The sequence below is a fragment of the Crinia signifera genome, chromosome 3 (genome assembly GCF_055691185.1).
Source record: "Crinia signifera chromosome 3, ASM5569118v1, whole genome shotgun sequence".
NCBI lineage: Eukaryota > Metazoa > Chordata > Amphibia > Anura > Myobatrachidae > Crinia > Crinia signifera.
The window spans coordinates 260609711-260628357 of NC_139219.1; the positions used below are offsets into that span (position 1 = coordinate 260609711).

Sequence of the window (18647 nt, forward strand, 5' to 3'; positions counted from 1 at the left end):
TAACGCATGTGATTCCTACACAGGTAGGATTTGAACTAGACAATTCGATGTAGTACAAAAATACCTGCCCGCACATACTATTTTGCCTTACGATATGGACTACATGGGAGCGCGCATCGCATGGTAAAATAAACACTGCGATTTGAACTAAAGAGTTCAAATTGCATGCAAGAATCGCAGTGTGTGGGCACCTTCAAAATTCCCACACGTAGAGATGTGTGCTCGATGCCTTTTGTACTAGATCACATCTAATTCAAATTACATGCAATAAGCTAAAATAGCGTGCCATCTGAACTAAATGTGATGCAGAGAAGAGAGGGAGAATTTTTTTTTTTTTTTTTAGAAAACATACATCTCTTAGATGATAATTAAATGCTTATAACTATCGGCGAATTGAATATGTTTAGGTGATGTAATTTTTGTTTGGCTGGTAATATTAGTAAATGTAATTATGATTTATTCACTTCGTTTTTGAGTGATCAAATTCTTCCATACCGACACTACTTAAGAAACCCAGTGAGTTTTGATTGTGTATGAAAGGGATCTTTTGATCCACCTTAGAAAACCATTCACCAGCATATTATTTACTGCTGCTGGGTATATAGATTACTACTGAAACATTTCATTTAAGTATAGCGCCCAATCTATCTATTGTCCTAAATTGCCTTATACTGTAAGTGGTTTCTTGGATTTGCTCATTTATGAATTATGTTAAGCGCTGCGGGACCCTTGTGTCACCTTATAAAATCGCAACAAAAATGACTACCAAGCAAATAAACGGTTTTAAGTGGGAAATCTATTGGGTTGAATGGCAAAATAAATAAATAAATAAATAAATAACTGTTACAGAGGAAATTTCCTGCAACTTACGGCTTTTATGTCAGCATCTACAGGCAGTAGGTGAGAGATGGCAAAGGCACAGACCGTCCACACACTGACTCTTCTCACAGAGAAAACAAACATTCTTAAAGTCTTCATTACGAGGTCCAACACCTGGAAACACAAGCACAATAGATCAGCTCTCCACATTATCCATTTACATACTGTAGAAAGGGCTTTCAGTAAATATCTGTAGTAAATGCCCCCTGGTGGTATGCAGTGGTCTCTCCCACTTGCTAAATAACATGGGCCCTTATTCTAGTTCACTCTTTCTGACAAAATATTTCTTAGATGGACAAAACCATGTGCACTGCAGGTGAGGCAGGTGTAAAACCCCACCCAAATCTAATTATCTCTGCACAAGTAACACCTGCCCCCCTGCAGTGCACATGGTTTTGTCCATCTAAGAAATATTTTGTCAGAAAGAGTGAACTAGAATAAGGGCCATGGAGAGAAACATGGTGAGGGAAGTTCCCTAGAGCAATGTATAGTGAATGGAGAAGCTGGGAAGGTCAGAGCCGGAGTAACAGAGCAAACTGGCCTCTCCCCATTACCCGCTGCCATATTGTCCATACGGCTTAATTATTCCCTAGTTGCAATAATATGATAATGCCGCAGGAGGCTTCTGATGTTGGCGGTGGCAAAATCATCAGCGTCAGAACACTTCTGTGACCACCATTCACTGCATTACCCACCATAATAGCCGTCTCAGCTCTGTAGCCAAGGCCAGTATATCTGTCAGACGACACAGCGGCTGGTTTTCTCCACCACCAGTAAACTGGACTGACCCTTCCACTTTCAGCAACAGTGGCTGTCGCTGCCTATTTACCTCCCCCAAACAACTGCAATCATGCTGCGGATTAGAGGCATTGCAGCCATAGTTACAGAAGGACATGTGCAGATTTCAAACCATCGGAGCTTCAATTAGGTTTGGGCACATCTCTGAATCAGACACTGCTCTTACCAGCCACGTGCTAGTAGCCACACCCATCATTTATCATTTGCATTTTATTACATACACACTGGCTTACATACACACAGACTATACAAGTTGACCGGAAAGAATTGTTTCCGCCTCTTGTCCCAGACTAGCAGACCTCTCCACTCCATGGAATGCAGCAAGTAATATAAATTACTTCACCATAACACTTAAGTCATGGTCTCACTTCCTGCCTTAAACGCCTTAGTGCAGAACTTCACATGATGTTATCTGTTATGGCCAAAACAGCCAGTGCTGAGCATACCACTGTTACAAGAGTAACAGGAAATGCCAGTGCACCCAAATTACACTAGGATACAATGTGAAGCCCCTACACACACACCTCTATAGGACATACTTGACAACTTTTCTAGAATCAGGAAGACTGAGATAAACCAGAAATAACCACAACTCCCTATAGAGTGCAGACATTCTCCTGGGATGGGTGTGGGTAACAGGGATATCATCATCACTCTCCACCCATCACTGGGGAAACACTGGGAAAAGAGAATGCCGAAGATGGGCACAACAACAAAATAGCCACTGCTCCCGAGCCCACAGTTGGCTACCATGGCTGGCTGTATGCCCGATGCATGATTAAGTATTTGTGCTGAACCATGTGCCTGCTTAAAAGCATCATCCACAGTTGGCACAAGCCAATTTATGGCAGTTCTCAGACAGAGCAGTACACACCCTCTACAGCAGCGAGCAAAGGGCCTACCTTCCGCAAAATATGGGAGCCGAGTCAGTCACCGATGCGTTGGCCCCCTAACCCCTCAATGTACAAATTACAATTTCAGTCAGAGCATAGACACCGTACACACAAATACATGAAAATAAATTGGTGGTGGTAGTAAATGCCTAACAAACCAAACTTATTGTGTTCATAAAGTAGATAAAAACACATTAACAGAAATACTAGTTTTACCACAGAAAAATGTTCAAAAATAAATAAATGGTTGAAGTCGCAATTTTTTTTACTCTACTGGAGAATAAACAAATAATAATTTATTTATTTTTTAAATACACACACACACACACACCATAAAGACCCCCCCCCCCAACATACATTAGTCATGTATGTAATCACTACATATGAGAAGAATGAGGACAAAAATCGAGGTTCTACTGTACATTGCTGTTGATAAAAGGCAGAGAGTTTAGTAATGTCCAGCATACAATCTATCATCTCTCCTAGAATTTGCAATAAACGATATTTTAATTTCAACTCCACAGAAAAATGTGCTCCCATCTCTGTGTTGTGCTAAGTCTAATGGCTAGCATAAAACCCTATTTCAGCAAACCTACAGTATGACCACAGAGATATGCAGTAGGATGCCAGAAAGAAAATCAATTACTAGCATTGAACCCGGATCCACAGCTAATGGATCCTAGCCAAAGCTATTTATAGGCTAGCCCAAGTCTCTGCTCCCGTCCGTACAATATACTTGAGAGGGAAATCTAGAATAGTATTTTACCATAGAAAAAGGAGGTCCAAGCAAGCATACCGAGTGATGAGGACTGCTTTTAGCTGTGACTGCTGTATGTCACTAGACGCTGCTTCACAAGGTCAGTTCAGCTGAAAGCCAAAACAAAGGGATTTCTGATTTATTTATGTCACAGGCTCCACAGAATTAGTTATGGGTTATGTAATTGCTCAATCAGCTGTTACTGCAATAAAGGGCTTGTGTAAAGAACAGCACTGTGATAACACCCATGTTTATTTTCTAATCTCAAAACATAAAATAATAAAAGCTACAGATTGTATGTACTGGACCCTGCTCTGTGCGAGTATTGGGGGGAAAAAAATTACAATGTAAAAAACAATCCAAAACTATTGCTTTATAGAAAGGTTACAATAAATACAATGTAACCACAAAATGTAATCTAGAGAGATCTATTGATGGGAACTTCTTAAATATTAAAGCGGTTTTTCTAAATATAAAACTTGAGAAAGTCATCACTTGGGAGAACATAGCACTGCGCTGTGCAAAGCTGTCCGCCCCCTGCTGACAGTGACGGGCAGGGGGGAAAGCCGCTTTCATTGCAGTCCATACACGCTGGGCAAAATCTCCCAGTGTGTATGGACCTTAATACTCAGGACTTAAAGTGGTCTTGGAGACCTAGTGGAACTCCTTTCCTTTAGCAACCTTATTACCCCTCCTACCATTAGGCAGAGCCAGGGCCACTGGTAGGGATTTGGCACCCCCTTGTAAATGATAATGTTTTTCTGCTAGAATTACTGTTAGGTTGAACTAGTTCCACCTCACCAGTATAGATGAAGGAACGCCGTTCCACCCGCTTTGTTTTTTTTTGCAAATATGCTCGTTCCCCATTTGAATTAACAAAACGAGAGAGATAAGCCTGCACTCTATCGTATTTGGACCTTTAAATGTAGGTCTTACCACCTATTTATTTCTTTTTGTGGTGGGGGGTGCTATCCTCACAACCATTGGTGAGCTTATGTAGACAGGGGAGAAAGAAAGGGGTTGTAGGGTTGGATGCACACCTTTATTGAATCTTTTATTAACTGAAACTAGGGGACTATTAGATAAGGTGAAATCAAGAGGTTGACATGACATACAGTTACAACATAAATGAATCCAACCCTACAACCCCTTTCTTTCTCCCCTGCCCATTTGAATTAATCCAGAGAGAACAGTGCACAAATCATTGTCTGCATTTGGCTAAGATGAGCATACAATAAAATCGGCAGGGATTCCAGGTAAGTGGTACAGAAGCATTCATGCAGTGTTAGGAGTAGGTTACATCCGTAGGCCTTTTAAATAAAGAATTGGGCCAAGAAATCAGGTGGAAAGTGCCAAATCGCATTTGTTTTGCCTCCAATTCGATGGGCGATCCCGTGCACATAGGATATGATATATCGCATGCAATCCTGCAGCCTGGGAAGGCAGTTCAAGGTCATTGGCTGCGACTTCTACCAGTAGTGTATGAGGACCTTTTTCCATAGGGTTGCTGGTGCAGGGCATTCTGAAAAATGTTTATTTTTTTATTTTACAACTTCCAAACAGTCAGGTTGGGGAGCCAGTATAAAAAACTTCAATGATTTTCATTGTAAAGCCCCCAGAGGTAATATTAAACAATGAAGAGGATCCGTCAGATACTGTATGCCTTGTTAACTATGGCGAGCTCTATTAAAACCATACAGAATTTATTTCACACAACCCATCCAGTAGACAAGAAAGTATCAGAAGGAAGGGCTGGTGACGTCATGACAACATTCAAACCTTCAGCTTGTCAGTAAAGGCAAAAGGGAAGAAGCTACACACGTCCATTTAGCACTGCAAGTAGGATGTGTGTTAAAACTGAAATTGAAAATAAAGGTTACCATGTGTGGGCTACATACAAAAGCAGTCAGTATTTACCATGCACAAAAGAACTAAAACGCATTTACAGTATGTGCTTACCTTGCATGGCAAAATGGTTTGTTCCCGATACAAAGGGTTCGATTCAGATCTGATTGATGCGGTGCGGATTGCACAGCGGGCAATTATTGATACACTGCACATATGTTTGGCCCACAGTGCGCAACATCTCCTGTTTCAGGACCTAACTCAGATTGGCTCACAAAAGCAAAATCTCTCTACTGGGAAAAACCATGTCCACTGCAGGGGGGGCTGACACTTATGAGGCCTACAAACAGAGATCACTGGCCTTTTCTAAGCTAGCTCACTAGATCACTTAGAAAATGCCCCTACATTGCTCCATGTGTAGAAGTATAGCGATGCACAGCACTATCGCCCCGGGGATTAATAGCCACCAGGCTCGATAAATCTATAATCGCTGTGTCAGGGCCAGTGTTCATACAGAGAACTCTTGCAATTCTGCCGTTCTGATTGGTGAATAGCATTTTATATACCCACAAGGAAACTAAGAGAGTATCTTCTGAGGAAACCGTCAGATTAGTACGATGGAGAAATGCGTCAAGAGCTCTCCCTGCCCGTGGTGCCCTTGTCCTTGCCTGCCTGTGTCTCACTGCGCCAAAGGAACCCTCTCTAAAGTGACAGAGACTGTAGAGACTTCAAGCCGCACATACGCTACAAAGCGGAGCACGGCACAAGCCGCCAATCACCTGCTGGAAGCTAAGGTAGCTAAACCCTCTAACTGCCGCGACATCCATTCCCCTGCAGCGTCCGTCATCCGGCGGTCGGCTCCCTGACACAGCGAGCAGGTCTCTATGCTGTGGTCAGGTTGAGGAACTATACGGCATACCAAATCCAGGAAGGTAACTGTGAAAGTGCGTGTTTGCCTGTCTCTACACTACCTGTACTGACAGTGTATAAACCAAAGGCTAAAAGTGAGAATAATACAGGTGCCTCTGTATTTCAACCACAATACTGACTACTGATATTATCTATGTGTATGCCAGAATTACGGTCCAATTGACCCTCAAAACATCTGGTTATATCTGGACTTGCTCCATCTCCAGCTATTCAAACAGTATCATTTGGAAACATTTGAACTCTGTGGATATGATCATCTGAAATAACACGATTAATCTGGCTATTGAAATCCACATTATCAGTTTTCCTTGGAAAATAAATATTGGCAGAAATTGGCAAAGGGACACAGTCATTTTATATATTTTTATGTTTATTAATTTATTTGTGGGTTTAATGTACAATGTATTTTTTTATTAAATATAATATCTGTGTTTAAGGAAGCTTAAATAAAATAGTATTTTTATACAGTCATATTTTTCAGTGTCTCTTGCGCTATATATATATATATATATATATATATATATATATATATATATATACATATATATACATATATATACATATATATACATATATATACATATATATACATATATATACATACATACATACACACACACATATACACATACACATTCTATTTGTTTATTTGGTTCATACAGAGAACACTGGCCCTGAGAGATCGCTCAGCAGCACATCACTGTGCATCGCTGTGAGCTGAGCGATCCAGCATCACTTCTGCTCAGCTTCTCACCCTTCTTGGCAAGAGGAGGGTTGTTGCCTAGACAACTAACCAGGTGCTGATGTGGGGTGTGTCCCAATAGCAGCTACTTAGGAGGGCAGAGAGCTGTTCCTCTATAACAAAGACATAAGAAAAAGAAAAAGTAGTGCTAATACACCAGATGAGATAATTAAGATAATGAAGTACCCTTCTTTACAAAATGGCCATAAGTTCCTGGAAATCGCAGCCAGTATGTTTTCCCATTGCACCTATGGGACAACTATGACATTAAAAAAGGTAGAGTTGCACCCATTACTCCAATGTGTCCCAGAAATTCTCAATGGGGTTAAGAGCTGATCTCTTGACTAGCCAGTCCATCTAGGTTATCTAATTTTCTTTAAACCAGTCCAGAACCACCACAGAAACATGATATGTGGCACTGTGGTCCGGGCAAAAATATTTCTAAATAACTGCCAAAATATAGGGAGCACAGCGTTATCGGCAACATCTCTATACTTCTCAGAGTTAATGTGACCATGCAGTACAGCTAGCAGACCTAGACCATACAAACTGAAAGAGCACCACAAAAGCTGTAGCTACCGTACATTTTGCCATCAGATGTTCTCCTAGCAATCGCCAAACATGTCCATCTGATCTGAAAAGTGGTGACTAGTCACTCCATAACACTCGCCACCATTGTTCCACTGTCCAGCAAGTGCTGCGCGGCATTCTTCTTTATGATTAGAGTTTTATGAGCAGCTGCACTACCATAATATCCAAGGGTGTGGTATATTTCACCGACAGTCGGGATGCCGACAGTCATTACTCAGACGTCGGAATCCTGACTGCACAGCGGGGGGAGCGCAATGAAGCCCCTTGTGGGCTATTTTATTCTCCCTCTATGGGGGTCGTGGACCCCCACGAGGGAGCAGTCGGGATTCCGACCGGCACCCAATATACAAGTGCTTGGGCTTCCCTACAAAGTGTGCAGCTCCCTGGAAGCACTCTGGTCCCTGGGTGTCACTATCAGGGGTCTTCCAAGTGGAGGTGCATTCCTGCAATGACCGTTCTTCTTCCATGTATTAATGGCACAAGGCAAAGTTTATTAAGGATCTTCCTAATATCGGCAATCCCTCTCACATACTCTAATTGAGTAGCCTACAATGATCTCATCTTCAAACTCATCTTCTGATGAGCCATTGCGTTGCCAAATGATCTAATCCATGCATGTCCAAACTATGGCCCTCCAGCTATTGTGAAACTACAAGTCCAGTCATGCCTTGCCTCAGTTTTGCTATTAGGGAATGCTAAAACTATGGCCAGGCATGCTGGGATGAGTAGTTTATCAACAGCTGGAGGGCCATAGTTTGGACATGCCTGATTAATCAGTGCCCCTCTAAGTGTTATACCTTCATGAACAAGTGTCAAAGTGTGCTGCAGAAGCACACATTCATGCCGGCAAGGGTCTCCAATCAGTTTTGTCTACACTGACAATTCATGCCGGCAAGGGTATCCAATCAGTTTTGTCTACACTGACAATTCATGCCGGCAAGGGTATCCAATCAGTTTTGTCTACACTGACAATTCATGCCGGCAAGGGTATCCAATCAGTTTTGTCTACAAAACTCCGGTATCAAGGAAACCTTGCTGAGGCCCAGAGGCTTATAATTTTTTTTTGCAAAACGTATGTAACTAACAATTACCTTCTATTATGTTGTCTGAAAAGGAGCACATACACTGGATTCAAATTAAGTCTTAGGTCTTTATTTTAGCTAGCAGGTCACAGCATACCAGGTCAATTTCACAGGCAAGTGTAGTTACAGCAAGCAGCATACAAATAATAACAGGATAGTACTCTTCCAAATGATCCAGTGGCCTCTAGCGTAGCCCACACCCTGACCTATTGCTTGGGCAGCTAATCCACTATCAAGTGCATTTACCCTCTGCCCTGAACACCCTTATATCAGGAGAGCACAGGTGCTGCTGATTACACAACCTTGCTGATGCTATGGCTTCCAAAACCTGGTCTGGATCCTCCACATTACTCATGTGGAGAGATGCTCTCTGCCACAGTTGGTTTTTCAAATCTTATTACTAATGCCCTTTGGTGTGCTGTGGGTGAAAACACAGGATTTATGGGCAGCATTTATTACACCAAAATTAATTGAAATTAGATTGTAACGTAGACTTTTTTTCACCGAAATGGGCCAAACATGCCCAGTAATAATGTAACAGCTCAAGTTTTTGTTTTACACATTGACCTGCTGTTATATAAACCTTGCATCAAATCCTATGTGTCTTGCAGAATAACAGGTTTCTTCTGACAGATCTATTTTGTTCATCTATTTAGCTGTGTATTTTGAGGTTTTAAAACCCCCAAAGCAGAAGATCATCCACACAGTGTTACACTCCTGCTGCCATGATCCATAGTAGGGATAGTGTTCTTTGGAAAACTGCTACAAATACAGTAGCATGAGGAGGATACCACAAAGTCCTCTCGGTCTCACTGGACTGCAGAGATACTTCCATTTTATAGAAAGCATTTTGGGGACCCTTGTAAGCAACGGTAGGCTACATATTATGTGAGTTTTCTTTTTGCCATCCTCCCAGCAAATGCAGATTTGTGAAGTGCTACGTTTCTTACGGTTTCTCTTACATCGGATATGGATCATCACCACGGTCATGAAAGGTCCTTATATTTATTTATTAACAGTTTCTTATATAGCGCACACCTATTCCGCAATGCTTTACAGAGTATAGTTGAACATTCACATCAGTTCCTGCCCCAGTGGAGCTTACAATCTACATTCCCTACCACATGTACACGCACACAGACATTCAAGGATTAATTTTTGTTGGAAGCCAAATCACCTATCAGTATATTTTTGGATTGTGGGAGGAAAACGGAGTACCCGGAGTAAACCCACGCAAGCACGGGGAGAATATACAAACTCTGCACAGTTAGGGCGGGAATAGAACCCATGACCTCAGCGCTGTGAGGCAGTAATGCTAACCATTACACCATCCGTGATGTTTATACCATATAAAACTCCTGATTAGAAATTTTAAAACTGCAAAACCTCTCTCAGACAGCACTTTCATTTAGAGATGTGTGATTCGGTTCTCTAGAAACCCGAAGCCATTAGAATTTTGCTGATTTGAAACCAACTAAAACTCATCTGGATGTCCTGAAGATATCGAATCTGAGTGTCGGTACAGGTTTTCCAACAGTTTGGAATTTGGGTCATGATAGCAAAAGTTACATGGTTTTAGCAAGGACTTATCAAAAAAAAAATTAAAACCACATTAACGATTTGGAACCAAAACAGGAGGGTCCTCGTACATCTCTACTATTCTACAATGTATAAAGAGGGGGGGGGGGGGGTATGTACTATGCCTTGGCATGCAAGTTAGGAACGGATTGGTAGTTTATCTTTCTCCACTCTATAACACTCCAAGGCTTAGTATATCTCCCCCATGGTGATTTAACTATATATTTCTTAATTTCTGGAAGGTGCCCTTTATTCTGGGTACACCTGGCTATAGTAAACATTAAGCTCCATATCTGAGAAAGGCACTGAACCTAAAAAACTATGCCAATTCCCAAATGGTCTCACCAGGAATAACTTTTTTTCTATCTTTTTGCGATTAAATGTCCCAATATGGGAGGGACAATCACATATTGTCCTTCTTGGATGGCTGGAGACAATGGGGCCAAATAAACTGTTTTTGCATGTCCAACCTCCCATCTAAAGTTATGGGCGATCAGGAGTCGCAATTCATATATTGCGCCCAGTTTAGATGCAAATAGTGTCTAATCCTTGCTAAAGTCCTGGATCAAGAGCTTAAACAGATACTTTGAACACATTTTTCTTGCATCTTAAAGGCCCATACACACTTGCCGACTTTAAGCTGAAACTCGCTCAAAACAGCCGTTTTGAGCGAGTTTCAGCTTAAAGTCTGCAAGTGTGTATGGGCTGCCGATTCCCGACTAGCGATGATGCGCGCTCCCGCATCATCGCTAGCAAAGTGGGCTATCTGCTGGTTTTACCAGCATGTCTGGCGATGATGGCTCATATTTGAGCCATCATCGCCAGGTGTGTACGGCAGCCGGGCTGAAGAATCAGAGACTTTCAGCCCGACTGACCACCTCCTCCCTCCCCCTTCTCCCTGGCGCTGGAGCATACTCACCACCTCGGTGACTCTGCCGCTCCCTCCCCCTGCTCCACGCGCGTAGTCACACCGCTGCGCCACTCTGCTTCATACATACTGGTCCCTGCCCACAGCACAGCCTGTCATACGCCCTGCCCCCTGCCGCCGTGCTCCACACACTGCCACCAATGAATTCGTTTTTATTCAGTAATATATACATAGCTGGCACATGCCAGCAATATATATATTACTGCCACCATTGCCACCAATGAATTTGTTTTTATCCAGTAATATATACATAGCTGCCACATGCCAGCAATGTATATATTACTGCCACCAGTGCCACCAATGAGTTACAGTAGTTATTAGCCAGTAATATATTCATAGCTGGCACATGCCAGCAGTGTATATATTACTGGCACCACTGCCACCAATGAATTCGTTTTTATCCAGTAATATATACATAGCTGGCATATGCCAGCTATGTATATATTACTGGCACCACTGCTCACCAGTGATGATTTATTAGCCAGTAATATATACGTTGCTGGCACAGGCCAGCAACGTATATATTACTGGCATTACTGCCTACCATGGGTTAAATTGAGCCGGCACGGGGCATAACTGCGTTCCGTCAGTTCATTGTGGAGGCGGAACCTCCGCTCACCTTGCCCTGCTGTCTGTCCCTGCCTGCATCGTTAAAGGAGACAGCCGGCAGAGCAGTGGTAAACCCGGCTATCTCAGCCGCAAAGCAGATGGTTGGGCCTGCTCTATTTCAAATGGCACGGCGGCTTGGAATTTGCGAGCCACCGTTGCCTGATTGGCTGTGAGTCTCGGACAGATGAACCTGCTCCGAGACAGTCGGATTTCCCCACCGTTCTGCCCGGCGGTCTACTTTAGTGATGCAGGCAGGGACAGACAGCAGGGCACGGTGAGCGTAAGGAGGCAGAACCGCACAGTGCAGTGCACATAGCATGTTACCCCTGGCACAGTGCATGAAAACCCTAGCAATGAGCACTGTAGGTAAACGGCAATTATGTGGCATTATATATAATGGGCATTACGGTGTGTTGCATATGTGTAATGGGCATTACGGTGTGTATAGTCCCCTGACCCACAAAGCCATGCCTTAAATTTTTTGCAGGCCAGCAATGTATATGTTATCCCCCCCCCCCCCCCGAATGTATATTTTGTTATGGCGTAACATATACATTGCTGTCGCAAGTGAATGGATTTCTCCCTACATGCACAGCTGCAAATGAAACGTTTGCAGTGCACATGGGTGGGATTTTCCCCGGTCAGGGCGGCATGGGGTGGAGTTTACCTGACTGCTGCGCTCCGCATATACGCAGCCCAGCAATCCGTTCTGAATCAGGCACCAAGAACAGAAATGCACTGAATAAAATGGCCGCTGCTCCCACCCTTGGAATACAAACCCAGCCCATTATGTAAATCGCCTTTTATATGAAACATTTTCAGTAAAGTCTTTCGTCTCCTGAAAATCTCTTGCTCTTTGGGGAAAATAACTCAGTGTGTATGCACTACTTTGGGGAAAGATAAATCTATCAAAGATTTTGGCAAAGTCTTTTGAAATGAAAGTCTACAAGTGTGTATGGGCCTTTAGGAAGCTGCGAGAAGAAAAAAGGTCTCCCCTGCTGCTAGCAGGCATCTAAACAGATAAACAATTGAATTGCTCCATTTTGCACTCCCTAGTGGTAGCTGCGGGGAACAATTGAATCCCCCACCCCACCATAAATATTGTAATAGGATAAAGAAATATATGTCTATTTAGAAAGGGTGTCCAGCGTTCCATTGTATTAACCCCACAAAATCAGAAAACCGTTTATCAGGAATGTACAAAACAGCCCCAGAGAAACACCCAGTCTCAGTATTATCTTTTATTATTTATGTCACTGTTGTACAATAATGCGAAGACATAAGAACAGTTAGAAATGGTCATCGTCAAAAAGGCCTACAGTCTAAGAGCTATAAGGAACACTATGCAGCGGAATAGTCTTATATACTCACCCGACACATAAGGGGGACAGTACTGCAACAGCTTCGTCTTCAAGACTCCGAAACACAGCCGCTAACGCAGGTGCTGTTCCATAAATTATCTGGCCAGTCAATTAGCAGATTGGAGCTGCACAAGAACAAAAGGGAAACTAGATAAACAGGCAAGCCACATACACAAAAACCACACAACATGATCAGATTTACATTTCCCATGCCAGACACTTGACTAGTTAATAAATGGTAATACTGTGAAAGTCATAATTCATTATAGGCCTAAAGCTGACCATACACATACAGATTTATCTGTCCAATCTGTCTGTGGGAACAAAAACCTGTAAACATATGGGAGAAAAAAAATAATCAAAAATTTGCTCCCAAATGCTGGAACAAACAGACAAAAACAATTGCTTGGATAACTTTGCTGTATCAAATTGATTTAACCTATTTGTCTAAATGAGCATTGTCCGTTTTCCAGCGTTTGGGAGCAGGATTCCAAGTTTTTGTTCCCACCAAAAAGATTGGACTGAAATCTTTGTGTGTATGGCAAGCTTGAACTGAATAATCATACTCATGAATCATTAAAAACTAAAATTGAAGCCAAAAAAACGGAATGGCTAACGAAATGATCATTGGGCTGGTCACATTCAGCTGGTGCATAAACAATTGAATTCCACCACTTGTGTAAACAAACAAACAAAAAAATCCTGCCTGCTTTACTGATCCGCAGCATCAAATCACATGGCACACATCCAGGTTACTCAGGATGTCAGGCCAAAGCTCCCAGCTGGGACCATTAAGGCTGCATAATGGTCCCAGCCTAAGCACACCCAGAAAACAGTGCTAGTCCCCCCCCCCCCCCTTATTTTATGGGACACTTCCTGTCACTGACCCCCATACTCCAGCAGCATGTCAATCATAAGCTGTTTGGGCCACAAACATCACAGCCCATGATCTTAACATGCGCAGCTCCTGGACAAATCAACAAACATTGAAGATGTATTGTAAGTAAATCTGATGTTTACATACATCCCTAGATTAGGCCCTTATAGTGTGTACACACGGGCAGATATGGCTTCCAATGTTGCAGATATAGTGAACATCGGAAGCCATATCACATGCAGATCGCATGCTTTTTTAGCTGCCGACGCGCGCTCCCGTGTGAGTGAAAAATCAGCAGCCAAATAGAGAGGGCAGCCAAGACTATATAGGGCAGATCTGCACTATATAGTCTTAATTGTGCCACTCCGTGCATGCCGTGCTATGCGAGTCCTGATACGATCTGATCGTAAGTACGGGACTCGCACGGGAATGCGTTTAATATCGCAATCGCAGAAAAGTGTATGGCGGTCTGGTGCTGGGTGGAACAAAAACAGATCCATGGCCATATTTGCACTTTGGTAATGATCCCCATTAGTTTAAAAAAAAAAATAATGAACAGAGGCCCTGCAGTCATAGCAACATATTGTTTTTGAAGTGAAGCATGACTAGAAGAACACATGAATAACAGTATGTTAAAACACATTGACATTGGTGAAGTTCCTTGTAAACAAGCCCCAAAGCAAATAGCACACCCATTCTCTTCCACACCCAGGAATGCACACACTGATAACCATCAAACTGCAAACACATACTCATGAGCAAATATTATTAAATCCTATCATTGTCCCATTAATGAAAAATTGACATAGGCATATACATACACTACTCCAAAGGCTGGCACCCGTCAGATTTTTCCAAGAATACTCACGACACTGCTGTGCTAGTGCAGGGTGTCAGGATTTATTGTCCATTCATTAGGCAGGTAAGAATGCTTTTCTTATCTGCCTGATAAAGTAAGTTTTATTTATATAGCGCACTTCATAAAAACACGACTCTAGCCGCATTCTAATGAAGCCCAGAAGCGTGCACTAACGCAGCAGTGTTGTGCGTATTCCTTTTGCTATGGCCCCTTGTTCTGTTTTGGAGAGTGCCAGCTTTTGCGGATAGAGATAGATATCTATCTATCTATCTATCTCCTTGCAGCAACCTCTAATATATTTACCTACTCGGGCAAGACCCTCTGCCATCTTTGATAGCACCAAATCCTGTGGTTTTCTGCCACACTGATACTTAATACAGTGTCCTCTGCTGATGCAGCTATGTTTAGGCACTGGTCCTCTATTGTATTAAACTGGAAGTCACTATTTTGTTATTTATGTACTCTATAATTGGGTGCTGCAGATCCCTTGTGGTGCAATATAAAAGGATGATAACAACAACAACAACATCAATAATGGGCACCCCAACCCCCCCCCCCCCCCCCCAAAAAAAAAAAAACACATCTGAATCACCCATAGTGTGCAAGGAGGGAGTGCTAGAGACATATTTAAAACAGTCAAAAGTTTGTGTTGCTGCTGGTTACAGTATGTTAAAATACATGTGTGATTGCAGTATTAAAAAATATTATAACTTTTCATACAGCTTTTACACCAAAATTGCAGGTCTGAACTGGAACTTGGAACACTCAATCCAGGTTAGACTTGGAATGGACTCCAACCAAGGACATTCCCAGGTCAGCACCGTTCACACTGCAGTATCTTAAAGGCTGGCATTTGAAGATTACATCAACTCCAAGTGGTGGGAAATCCACCTATCAGGAACGTCAGGGCACAATCCCAGTACTCTAGCAGGCTCTACCTCTGTGCCGCAAATAGACTCCGCAAGCATAAAAGGGGTCTCAAGTAATTTACACTTCCCCTCAAAAACGGGTCCTCCACGTGTCCAACTCTGCTCAATTCCCAGGTTGCATTGCTAGGTCATTGGACAAGAGTTTTTTATTATATTGGGTGGGGGGGGGAGCTGTTTCTATGGAGGCCCAAACTGGCAATAAACCTGACTTTTAGGTTAGTGTAAACGGGTAAGTAATGTGTTAGCCAAAGATGTAGATAATCACTATTATATTTTGGTAAAAGAAAAAAGGTACTTGTTTCCTAGCATGGCACCTATCTTATGCCATCACATACCACGAATACTAAGGTATGCGATGGAACCCGATTTTCGGGTCCTAAGAGTCGCACTGTACAATTTTAATATCGCATTACAATGGCATGCGATGCGATTTGTAATTGCACAGGCACCCTGATGGGTGATTACTATGTTAAATGCACCCCCATTGTTAACGCCACCCCCACTATCAACGCCAACCCGAAGCGTGGCGAGCCCCGCGAGGGGACGCGGAATACATGTGAAGTAATCCGCGTCCGCTTGCCACGCTTCGGGCTCCGTGGCTCGCTGCGCTCGCCACACTATATAAAATCACCTCCACGCTGACGTGGATAGTGGGGGCATGAAAAGGTCGGAGGATGCGTACCGCCGCCGCTCGCCACGCTTCTGGTTGGCGTTCATAGTGGGGGTGGCGTTAACAATGGGGGTGCATATAACATAGTAATCACCCATCAGGGTGCCTGTACAACGATCTGGTCGCATGCGATGTGATTAAAACGATGTCATATGATTAAAGTATTGGGCGCCGTGCTAGGAAACAAGTACCAAAGAAAATATAAAGAAAGAAAAAAAAAAAAAGTCAGTGGGAAGATTCTAGCACTCTGCTCCTTCTATTACTGCAAGCAAGAGGGGTAGGTGGACTTTAGAGTACAAATCAGCTCAAACAACATGCTGCCATAATGTAAGCATTCATTCAGTCAATTTGCAAGTTACTTAAGCAGAAAAATATAGTGGCCTAGTCACTAAGCTTTGGAGAGCGGACAAAATGAAAAAACAGCCTATAACATGAGTTAGAATAGGACTGGCTGGTACTTTATCTTTTACTCCAAGGTTTAATAAATCTACCCCATGTACCCAGAGCATATTAAATCATCAGCACGCCAACATTTAGCAAAATATGTACAAATGATGTACACACACACACAGATTCAACGGGACTATGTAAAAACCGGACCGGACTAGACTCCGGACAGGACCTCAAAATCTGCAGTCCGGAGCTTGTAGTGTCCAGTCCAGGGGGTGTCCAGTCTGGGGGGTGTCTTGTCCGGGGGTCCCTGTGATAGCTATCACCAGGGACATGGGAGAGGGGAGATAGCCTCCCCGTGTGGTCCGGACCATCCGGTTTTTGCTACATGCCCGGACCATACAGGGAGACTTTATTCTACCCCTCCTCCTCTACCTGGTAACAGGTGTCACAGGCAGAACCCCCAGACAGGACACCCCCCGGACCGGACGATACAAGCTCCAAAATGCAGAGTTTGATGTCTGGTCCGGCGGTCCGGGGGTTTTGTCCTGGTCCGGTTTTTACCCATACCCAGATTCAACTACTGTACAACTCAAAAACCCAATGAATGAATCAATCTGTATAATTTTATATATATATATATATATATATATATATATATATATATATATATATATATATACACACACACACACACACACACACACACACACACACACTATATATATATATATATATATATATATATATATATACATACATATATACATACACATATACATACACATATACATACACACATATATACATATATATACACACATATATATACACACACACACACACACACACACACACACACACACACACACACACACACACACAGGTGAGTCACGTGACGAGCCATGCCACTGCACACACCTGTACAGTTCAGCATCGGACTTGTGTGACAGCCGCCAGAGGCGTGTTATGGCAGCTGGCTACAAAGTGCAAGAGAACAGCCAATGTTAACTGAGCGGCAGTAAATTAGATTGCAAGCTCTTGGACCAATGACTTCCGAATGCCAGCACTAGTCCAGTCTATAGCACATGCAGCAATCCATGTAAGAATAAGATAGCACATGTATGATAATGAGGGAACCCCGAATGTGAGGGTGGGTGAGGCAGAGAGTGGGCTGATCCCGGGGGAAGCGCTCTTGTGTGGGTTTCACACCCGCTGCTGGGGCGTACATTGCAGTAAAGGGAGGCCGGGAGACGGGCGGCGTTACCTGCGAGCAGCTCCCGTCACAGCGCACACACATGCAGCGTCCCGAGAGCCCCGGTGCGGCCGCCAATAATTCCCAGCACCAACTGCACCAGTCGGCCTACTTCTATAGTATCAGCCGAGCTGCAAAGAACCGGTCGCCGCCTCCGCTGTTTGGTTGACATGCGGCGGCGGAAGCCGGGGATTGGCTGCCTGGGCCGTCACTCTAGGTGCGAGAGAGGTTTCTGGGATGGTTGCTGCAGAGTGCACATGTGTCCGCCGGGCGGCAGCAGCGAGGATGGCCAACTCCTCTGTTTTACTAATAGAGAGGTTGAGATCTGCGGCACTGCTGTGATTGGTTGAAATACTTACGACTTTACAGGTGACATTAGCAGCGCCGGTGTCCTCCGCTGTTGCTGGCAGCAGCAGCCCACTACCAGTTCCAGCAGCTGACTGTTATCTACACAGAACACTGCGCTGCTACCCTGCGGGGAGTCAAGGACTGGGAGACTTTACTGTCTGACGCAATGGGAACTGTATGACTTATGTTATGCTAGATGGGGTACCTACTGTATTTCACTGACAGCGGTAAGCAAGCTTATTGCTGTAGGTTAAATACGGAATGTAGGAAATAAACCATTTAGTGAGTGCTAAAGGGATTATGTCTTATTAAATGGAGCCCTGGGT

At 43.3% G+C, this 18647-nt stretch overlaps 1 protein-coding gene across 2 annotated transcripts in view; it reads right to left on the reverse strand.

The window, feature by feature from the left end:
• The window catches only part of RNF13 (ring finger protein 13), a 58786-nt gene extending 40641 nt beyond the window's left edge, over positions 1 to 18145 (reverse strand). The window contains exons 1-4 of one of the 2 annotated variants that reach the window (XM_083177968.1): positions 17986 to 18145; positions 13004 to 13118; positions 3367 to 3437; positions 871 to 993 (exon numbers count right to left, since the gene is read on the reverse strand). In XM_083177968.1, coding sequence (XP_083034094.1) covers positions 871 to 978 — 108 coding nt within the window. In that variant the 5' untranslated portion in view covers positions 979 to 993; positions 3367 to 3437; positions 13004 to 13118; positions 17986 to 18145. The remainder of the gene's footprint in view (positions 1 to 870; positions 994 to 3366; positions 3438 to 13003; positions 13119 to 17985) is intronic. The other variant, XM_083177967.1, reaches the window with a different exon arrangement.
• Between the last annotated feature and the right edge of the window lie 502 nt (positions 18146 to 18647).